The sequence below is a fragment of the Argiope bruennichi genome, chromosome 3, assembly GCF_947563725.1.
Source record: "Argiope bruennichi chromosome 3, qqArgBrue1.1, whole genome shotgun sequence".
In the NCBI taxonomy this organism is placed as follows: Eukaryota; Metazoa; Arthropoda; class Arachnida; order Araneae; family Araneidae; genus Argiope; species Argiope bruennichi.
In genome coordinates, this window is record NC_079153.1 from 3,617,351 (window position 1) to 3,628,165 (window position 10,815).

Consider the following 10,815-nt stretch of genomic DNA (forward strand, 5'->3'; position numbering starts at 1 on the left):
AAATAAGGAAGTGCAAAAATATTTTCACTTGGAATGATGAAAGAAAATTTATTTTAGAAGTCCTAATCCACATTATTGATAACACAAATTAAAAAAAAAAATATTAAATTACTTAATTGTATCATAGTTAATGTGTTTTAGTATAGAGGAGTATCTTTTCGACAGTTAATGAAAAAGAAGATATTTAAAAAATAACTAATGATGGAGAAAAACCACCCTTTATGATGATTGTTTTATAACAGATTTGTACTATTAATTTTGATTAGCATAAATAATTCAAATTGGTAACTTTGATTTTTATTTAGATATATTGCTTGAAGTAATGATGGAATGAAAACATATTTTAAAGAATTTCAAGATTCCATGTAACAAAATATTTACACTAGTATTTTATGATAACTGAATGCTAATTCTTTAGAATACAAATTGCAACCAAAAACTTCAAAATAATTATTATTTTTCAATTGAAATAAATATAATACTATTTTTCAAACAATTATATATATCTTTTTGTTGGAAGTAAATGTGATAGTTTTTACTTACAACAATAGGTTTTTTTAAAGGTGAATTAATAGGCAACTTGAGAATGCAGCGAAACATGGAATTCTCCTCTTGTATTTTCCATTTTGGTGTTAATCGTGTGAATGTGTCACTGGGAAGTTTTGCACAATATCTGTTTAAATAAAATAATCTTAAAAATTTCAAAAATAATTTTTTTTAAATGCAGAATAATTTTGTAAATTTAGAATTATTTTTCATTTGAAAGAAAATTTCAGAAAATGCTAATATCACAACGAGTAAACATCAATCTACACTGTAATTTTTGGAGCAAATAAACTATCTAATAAATAGTGTAAAATTAATATAATTAAAGCTAAGAAAGAAAATGATATGATTTTTATATTTCAAAATATATTTTTAAAAATGTCAAATTTGTTTAGTAAATAAAATCAACAATGAACGACCTGTTCACCAAGGCAATAGCAGATGAAAGTGTAACTCTGGCAGCACCATCTTCTTTTACAGGCATGTATGGCTTGATTAAATCATCAACAGTGACTTCATTTATTGGCTCTTCCATATCATGATCAGCTTTATGACATTTCATTAAAAGTAGCTAAAATCGTTCTTGTGTTAATTTTTTACATATAACATAAAAAGAAAGTCATAATTTTAAGAATTAAGACATTTTAACTAGAATATATACAAATATAGTATACTTTTATAATAATTTAAAATGCATACCTCTGTTTCAATTGTTACAAACAAATTATTAATAAAAAGTAAAATTGACAATTTATTAGTAATTTTTTTAAAAAAGTCTCTTCAAAAATATGAAATTGTCATTAAAAAATGGAACATTTATAATTAAAATTTTTATTGTCTTATTCTTTAAATCATGTAGACAGTATTTTTTTCAAGTGGAAACACTGAAATATTTGTTAATAAAATCTATATAACAATCAGATCAAAAACAGATAATATTAAACAACTTTCTAATGAAACAAGATGGATTATTTTCTTCTTCTCAGTATGCATTAACTGAACTAAAATTAAACTGAATAATAAACATTTTATTAACATATAATTGGTTGTAATATTTGTTAAATGCTTCCAAGAATTGATTATCTTTTTAATTCTGGATAAAAATAGGACACTAATTGTCAGTAATTGAATGCTGTTATTTTATTAACAATTAAAATGCTCTGTAAAAAAATACTGAAAGCTAATATATTTATTACAAATGTTTTGCACATATATTTATAAAGCTTTTCTTTAAAAACTGACCATAATGGTTTAATTTAACAAAATTAATTGATTATGTATTTTAATTTGTATTAAAGATAGTTATTCAAAAAGGGCAATCGATTCTATTTTATCTTATATAGTGAAACAGTGGGCGATTTGCTTATTATCACACGGGTGTGTTATTATTTACAGTCTTTCACTGCACAGTGATGATTTCTATAAAACTTAAATTATTATATTTTTGTACAGATAAAAGTTATTTTAAGTATAGAAAATTTTAATTAAGGTGTAACTTTTTTAAAATTAATTTCAATTAAGAGGTTAATTTCCTAATAAACTTTCCCTATTTTTCTTATTCTTGTTCATTAGCATTAAAATGCTAACTGGCTCCAGAACTGATTTGATATTTTAAATGAAACTATGTTTCTTAAAGCTATTTATATATTAATCTAATAAAGAATTCCTTTTTCATGAATATAAAATATAATTAATATTAATAATAAGGTTTCAGAAATTTTGAATGCAACACGTTTCAGACTTAAGTAAACAAAAACTTTCAAAAATTATTTTTAAGAGAAAAAGATTTTATTCATATTTGCCCACAATAAATCTTTTGATCATTAACTACTTCATTTTTCATTTATTAAAAAATGAGTTCATATGTCAAAAAAAAGTCGGAGGGTGCTGAAGTTCTAAAATTCTTATGCGTGTACTGGCAGTGCATTGAACATAAGTTTTATAAGTTGAGGAAGAGGTAATACCCTCCAACAGCTATGGAATTTTCATAGTTGCTATCGAAATTGGTAAAAACTTCGGACATACAAATATATAAAAAAAACTATGGAAAATTACAAAAAATGCCTAAAATACCCTCTTGTAGCAATATTGGTGATCAGTAGAAATTATTTTAGCATTGTAAAAAAAAAGGGACCCCACTCCTGGAATCTTGTTTCTGCATAAATACAAAAACACTGGAGTCGTATCTCATTACAAAATGTATATAGGAGTTTGTTATGATGTTAAACTGAGCAATGATAATTTTTAAAAAGTATAAATGCTTGCTATTAAAGAAATTAAAAAAAAAACTGTTAATGTCTGACAAATAGTGTTAATTTGTTTGATCAACAATGTTGAGTGATTTTTTTAAGTAAAATTATTTTACTTATTTATATAGTCAATAATAAACGTCTATTAAATAATTTTGAGTAATGTTATAATTAATCCAGACTTTTTTGGAAATATCTATTTTTCAATAATTTGAGGATATTTGACATATGTAATATATCTGAAAGAAGTATTATGGATGACTGGGTAACCAATGTTGGAGAGTATGTATGCAAATGATATATGGAATTTATAATTTCTTTTGCATCATGCAAAAATTAAATACCTTATTAAAGTGCAAACTATCATTTCATATTTTATGAATATCCATATGCTATTTGAATCATGTTTTTATTTATTTGGAAATATTTCTGAGTACTAGTTTCTTTAAAATAACATGACATAAGAAAAATGAAAGAAAAGAGGGGAGAGGGGGGGCAATTCTTTAACGCATTTTGAGAATGAAATTCTTGATATTTTTTAGTGATCATTTCCAGATTCATAAATAAAAATCAAATAAATTTTCAATTTAATTAATTTCACTGATAGCCAAAATCTACAATTAAGATTTATTTTTTATATATAAGAAAGTTCCTAAATAAAATGCAAAAGGTTATATTAGAAAATTTTTAAATATATGAATACAATGCAGAAATATTAAATTGAACAAATTTAATATTTTTAACTTATCAAAATAATTGAATGAAGAAGGTTTCATTGCACTATTTTAGAAATATTAAATGAATCACACTATATTTTCATTTATTAAAAGAAAATGAATCTGTAGACTTACTTCTTCCACTGTTTTATAATCAGCTAAAGTATCTACAAATGCTGCCCTGTTTGTAGATTTTACCATTAATATATATGTTGAATCATTAACTCGGGCTCGTCCTTTGGATTGTATGTAAGCGCGGAAGTTCTCGGGTGGATCAAATCGAATCACAACATTACATTTAGGAATATCCATACCTTCCTCTACAACAGACGTAGCAACAACAAGGTTATACACTTTAGTTCTAAACTTTTGCAAAACTTCTTCCTGTTTCTGAAATCCCATCAAAATGCGTTTCATGCCACTCATATTTTTTCCATGTCCAATTATGTAGCTTGGAGACAAGAAATTGAATTCTGGGAGGTTGTCTTTTATTGCAGAAAGCCATTCACTTAACAAAAATGCTGCTATGCGTTGCTGCACAAAAATTAAACCACATAAAGTCTTGCTATCATCAGGAGTAAAATTGTATTTCTTTTCTCGTCTAACTTTAAAATCATTTCGACTTGTTTGACAATCATTAAGCATGATTTTATCCTTTGCACTCTGTGAACTATTGTGACAATTATCTGATGCATTATTAAGTTTCTCAGAGACAGTCTCATCCTTGTTCATATAAATTTTAATGACAGAGTCATTCTCAAAAGATTTTTTATTTTCTTCATTAGAAGTTAGTGATGGCCTGTATGGTTCTAAAAGAATCAGTAATGTTTTTAATTTAGGAGGAATTTTATGAATAAGATTAGTTTGCAGATCATTCCTCTCTAAAAGACTTTGAATTTGTACTTCAGCAGATAATAAAACAGTTCTAGTGAGCATTAAAAAACGTTTGTGTTCAGGAGAATATAAAGATTCTAGTGTGAAATCAATCTCTTCCATAAAAAGTTTTATAGCATTTAAAGAGCACCATAATCCTAGATCCATTATGACATAAGACAATTCAATTAAATATCGCCTTGGTTGCCTACAAGGGTGCGATAAATAATCCTCTGGATCATGTTTAATATTGATTGTATCTAAAAAAACTAATGCATTATTGATTAATGATATCACATTACTTAAAACTGGGTCATCATCACTATATGAGTCATATATTGTAATGAATTCTTTAGGTTTTGAGCCATATTTACTCAATGCTGTCAAATCACTAGCAGTTTCCACAGAGGATTTTAAAACACTTTCCAACTGCTTTATTTCATACTCTATTCTCAAAGGTTGGCATTTGCTGTTAATTAAAGAAGCACTAAGTCCCAAAATTCGAGGCTGATTTTCTGGAATACATACATCGAAGCATTTCATAATTTCACAGTAAGGATGATTTTTAGTGGCTCTATGACATTCATCAAATATAATAAGATTAAAAAGTGAAAGAGGTAGGAAACCATGAAGCAGAATCATTTTAAAAATATCTGCAGTCATTACAAAAACCTGATATTTTTCAGCTTCATTAATCCAATTTTCTTTAGACCATCTTTCAGATTCATTTCCAAAATACTGACCCACAGTTAGATCTGTACAGTCCATGATCACTTTGGCTTGTTGGAGAACCAAAGGTACTTAAAAAAAAAAGATAAAAAAATTTTAATTTATAAAAGTAGAAGGCTGGAAATATATATTAAGAAATTTATATAAAGAATAGTTAGTGCAAATGATATATATAATGCAAAAGAGCAAAAGGGAGTTTTCAGTTTTTATATCTTTTTCCATTTTTAGAATAAAATCTTAAGTCGCAAAATATAAATTATACTAACAGAGAACATTAACAAAAGCTAGTAAAATTAGAACAAATATATTTATTAAAAGTATTTTAAAAGTGTAAAGAAAAAAAGTTAAGGAAAAAAGGAAATATTTACCAGTAGGAACCAACATAACAGTTCTTTTTCCATCGTTTATAAGAGATTTTCGAATCTGGTGAGAAAATTCCTTTATAAGCATAACAGCTACAAAGGTTTTCCCTGTGCCAGTACCAAGGCATATTATGGTATTTTTTTTCCGAGCTGTATCAAGAAGTTCAACCTAAAAATTTCATTTTATTGATATGCAACATATAATTTTATAAGCATTTAATTTAACAGTGTATAAACCTTTTACTTCTTTAAAATGTAAATAAATACTCAAAAAGTGTTCTTACTGTAAATAACGTACATACTAAATATTATATCTTTAGTAACAGTAAAGATTTATCATTTATATTTGAAATAAAAAAAATAAATCCTTCTCTTGCACGTTGCACAAGCACGCACGCACCATATAATCAAATATAACAGACATTCTTGTATTTTTTTATATGCCTATTAAACTATTGGACGAACTATTTTTGAACTTCTACAATGTAAAAAAAATATATTTAGAATGAAAGGATTTTTGTTCACTATGTATCACAAGGAGCAGATAATGATTTGAAACTATGAACAATGGTTTTATTAGTTGTGGATAATGTTTACAACAGTTTTATAAAATAACACACACTCACACATCAGAAAATTTAAAGGTTTAAAAAAATATCACAATTTTTTCTGCATGTTTTTTGATTACAAAACATAGATTCTTCAATTAAATTAAAGGAATTTAGAATATATGACAAAGCATAATTAAAGTATTATACTGAAATCTGAAGTGAATTTTATAAATATGAAAGAAATAGATTGTTAGCAAGTATATATATTTTTTTCATTCTTTAAAGATCAGATACAGAGGACAATTTATATAAAATCTTCAACTGAATACCATTGTAATTCAAAAAGATATTAGTATTGGAATAAATTTAATTTCAAATGTTCTCTTTCTTAATATTAGAGAAGTCAAATGACAAAGGGTTTTTCCCCACATAGATATTCTGTGAACCTGAATTATCTAAAAATGAACCTGAGTTATCTAATATTTACATTGAATTCTATAAAAGGTTAGAAATGTTTTATATATTCTTTCCTACTATACAATATAAATTGGACTAACTTGAGCATTATAAAAAAAAAAAAAAATTAAAAAAAAAAAAAAAATACTAAATTTTTTTCCCCCACACACATTGGATTTTTAACTTTCATGTAATTTGGTTTACAATATGATTGAAAGCCTTCAAACATCTTTATGTTTTGCCTAACCTGTAGATGTGTTAGCTATTAATATGAATTGGCATCACTGGTTGCTGCAATGGTGATTTATACTCTTTGAGGAAGGCTATCCACTTATTTTTGGAATATTTATATGGGAACTACACATTATTCTTGTAAGAGCAAATTGGAAAACCATGTCAGGGATGTGAGAAGTTCTTGTTTAGGTCCAATTTGAAATTCCAATTCATACTACATGTGCTGAAGAATTTGAATGGCCTGCTTAGAGTCTGGGTGTATGATATGCATAAAATATCTATAGGGTTAAATGAAAGGCGAAATTTTAACTGGAGTTAATAATTCCTCGCATTGTTGGCAGGGTTTTCCAGTTTTCTTTTACAAGAATAGGGAACAATTTCGGCAGAAACATTAAAAAAAAATACAATGAATAATCTTCTTCATAGAGCCTTTGTCATCCATTACAAAGGGAGCACCATCTCGTATTTGCAATTGATACATCTGCAGTATATAAAAACCATAATGGTGCTTGGGTGCATTTAATTATATTCTACATTAAGTTGTATAATGTTAGAACTTTGATGTTTATATAAATAATAAGGAATTTCATACAATTTTTTGTAGGAAAGCCTATACTATACTTGTCTGTCCATGCGAGTTTTTGCTGGACTGTTTGTAACCTACTTTCATTATCACTTTAAGTTGGTCAGGTTTCTCTATCTTAGATATCTAGACATTATGAGCTGTCAAATGAAATTAAAATTTGCCAAAATTATACCAGCAGCTGGAGTTATAGGAATAATTCTTTGATTTAGATAATTACTTTACACGCATAGATTTACTAATATTTAAAATAAAATGCAATCAAATAAAATTTATGGTGAAAAAATTTTGAACAATGAAAAATTATATAAAATTCATTTATATTTATGAATGCATCAGAATGCATAAGACCATTTTGATAAGTAGTACATGAATATTTCTTTGCTTAGAGATATCAAGCATTCTTCATTAGCCTTAATATAACAGCTTTACCATATAAAATGTACCTTATTTAACCATCTCAAGATTTAAGGTTTCGGTATTTGGTACATTTTAATAAACATCAAGCAAATAAGTAAATGCCACTTTTTTCTAAAATAAATATTTGACAATGAGTATTGATGAGAAAATATAAAAGTGTTGATGTTGTTAGAGTTGACTTTACATTATTACAGGAGAAAAAAAATCATTTCAGTATTACAGCAAAATTAATATATGCTTACTTGATATTCTCGAGGGATAAATGTTTTTGAGCTGACACTTTCTAATATGTGGTATCGTCTCAATTTTGGGGGCTTGAGAACATGGGTACTCATCTTGGGAAAATAAATATTATTTTGGAACCAACATATTTTATATTAGTTATCTAAAAAAATCAAGAAAAATAATTATATATATATATATATATATATATATATATTATTATTATTATTATTATTATTATTCAGACAACAGAAGTGATAAGTTTTTATAACCAAAACACGAGACAGTCTTTATTTAATATAGGAATACAATAATTATTATTAAATAACTTACTTTTTTAAATTAAAAGTGTAATGTTATTTATAAAGGATCATATTTCTTATTTAACAATAACTTTTAATTACAGTTTTTATCATACAGAATTAACTTGTTAACAGCCAACACAATTTTAAGCACAGATCACAATACATTTCCTTTAAATTATGCGCAGAAAAGCATTATGAAATAAATTGTATATATATAAGTTTAAATTAAAAAAAAAAGACAATAATTGGCACAATATCATTAAAAAAAGACTTTATAAGTATATATAGCAAAATGTTTTTAGTATAGTAAACTATTTAAAACAATATTTATTTTAAAATTCCTTGCATAACCTTTAAAATAAATTAAGGTAAAGCAAATAAATCAAAATTACAACATTTTGATTTTCAAATCTCATTAAAGGACAGTAAATGACAAAAAATTGTTTAGGAATTTGGGAAAATAAGTTATCTTTTTAGACAAAGCACAAAAGAAACAATGAAATGCACTTGATTTAGCTATAGACATAAAATGCCACAATCCTATAAATAGGAGACTTAATTTAACAAATTTATACTTTCAAATGTTAGATAATAATATTTATAATTTAAAATATAAAATACAATAAACAAGAGTAAATAAAAATGCCAAACATCAAGGAATCATTTAAATTATTCCTTGTGATTAGCAAAATTATTTAAATTCAATTATTCAAACTCTTATGCCATTATTATAAATATTATGTTTGTCAGTATCAAGAAATGTCAGAAATATAGTTGACATCAGTGATTAAATCAGACTATAAAGAATGCTTATTCTTATGTTTGTTTAATGAAAACACTAGTAGACATGATGATTTCTATGCTTGAAATGAAAGAATTTCCCAAGAAATTCTTATGCCATTACATCATTTGTCTCTTTTACCTATAAATGCTCCTAAAGTGACATAAAAGAATTACCAATAATACTTAAGGGACCAAAGGATCTATTATTTCACATATAAAAGAAAAATCTTCAATAATTGAAAAAAAAATCAATTTTATTCCCCCAATATTAACATTTTCACTCAGTAAAAGTTGCATTTAGCTAAAACATTTATACTTTTCTTACTCAAACTTGCTAAAACTTATAAATAAACTATTTAATCTAGTAGGAAATAAAATTATTTTATGAAATTAAATTAATATCAGTTGATTTTGAAATTACTGAAAGAATAAGATTTTGGACACAGATTTTATTCACAGAATATTTTATAAATAATGTTACAATTTAGTTTACAAGAAAACAAATACGAAATTCTCATTAATAAAGTTTAAATTATACAGAAACTCAGAAGTTCTTAAATACTGAAAGACAAGTTAAAAAAAATTTGTTACATTTAATATTACTTTTTGGCTCTGAAATAAATAAACATTGAGTAAAATCTTCATGTTTCTGTATGCAAAGGTAAGCAGCAACAGATCAACAATCAGAAAAAAAATCTTGCACAAATTTGATTTTATAAAGCTGTCATCAAATATAAAAATGGGTTAAAATTATATATAAATTAGAACTTGGATTATTTATTGCAATATCAGAATAAGAAAGAAAATTAATATGTATATGATATCAAAATTGTTACAAAAATAAAAATGTATACGATATCAAAATTATTACAAAAATTAAAATATAAATGATATAAAAATTGTTATAGCTATGACTGCTGATAATTGCAAAGAAGAAAAACTTTATAAAAGCGCAGTATTTTGATTTATGTTATTTTATTAGAGAAAATGCCTCAGTGGAAAACTGCTCTCAAATCAAATTTAAAGTATAACTAATGAAATTAATATATGATCACTTTTATTTATCATTTCTTTAAATTAAAATATGTGGACAAATAAGATTTAATGAATTTAATGCAATATCCAAAGTTAAAACGTCAATGAAATTTTAAAATCTAGGCAAACCTTTAATTTATTCTCATAGATGAATAAAAAAAAATTCCTTTAAAAAGAATCAAAATAAGCGACAAATAATAAGCTTTCATACATTAAACTTAGCCGAATGCCAGAGCAAGTACTTAATAAGTATTTTATGAGAAAATGAACAACAAAGTGAATGAACAATAAATGCTATACATCTCAATTTACTATATCTTCAGCTTATATTGGTGTCTTTTTACTTCAATGACTATTTATAATCTTTAAACAAATGTGAGAAAACACATGTAACACTATTTTTTTACTACATTTAATTTATAGATGATATAAATGGTTTTCAGTATTAACTTATGTAAACCATGTGATGAAAGAATTGAGTACAATAAATGTTTGGCATTCCTAAATATTCAAAATTCTTGTTTAATCTTGATAAAATTACATAAAAACTGTGTAATAAATATTTTCTATATTTGTACCATAAACAATTTTAAATATAATTTTTAGAACAATAGTTCATAAGAACCACAATACAACTCGAAACTTACATGAACGAAGTGTTTATTTACATATCAGTATACGTATTTGAATCGGACGAAGAGTAATGAAAATTGAAGTAGTAGTATTTATATTAAATCAAGATTTCACTTCA

The 10,815-nt window shown here is 25.1% G+C and overlaps 1 protein-coding gene across 2 annotated transcripts in view; it reads right to left on the reverse strand.

The window, feature by feature from the left end:
• The window catches only part of LOC129962598 (endoribonuclease Dicer-like), a 28,682-nt gene extending 17,907 nt beyond the window's left edge, over nucleotides 1–10,775 (reverse strand). The window contains exons 1-6 of one of the 2 annotated variants that reach the window (XM_056076406.1): nucleotides 10,712–10,775; nucleotides 7,962–8,104; nucleotides 5,482–5,644; nucleotides 3,647–5,184; nucleotides 966–1,117; nucleotides 544–673 (exon numbers count right to left, since the gene is read on the reverse strand). In XM_056076406.1, the coding sequence (XP_055932381.1) occupies nucleotides 544–673; nucleotides 966–1,117; nucleotides 3,647–5,184; nucleotides 5,482–5,644; nucleotides 7,962–8,054 (2,076 nt within the window). In that variant the 5' untranslated portion in view covers nucleotides 8,055–8,104; nucleotides 10,712–10,775. Of the gene's footprint in view, nucleotides 1–543; nucleotides 674–965; nucleotides 1,118–3,646; nucleotides 5,185–5,481; nucleotides 5,645–7,961; nucleotides 8,105–10,364; nucleotides 10,384–10,711 lie in introns of those variants that run through there. The other variant, XM_056076407.1, reaches the window with a different exon arrangement.
• Nucleotides 10,776–10,815: the final 40 nt, after the last annotated feature.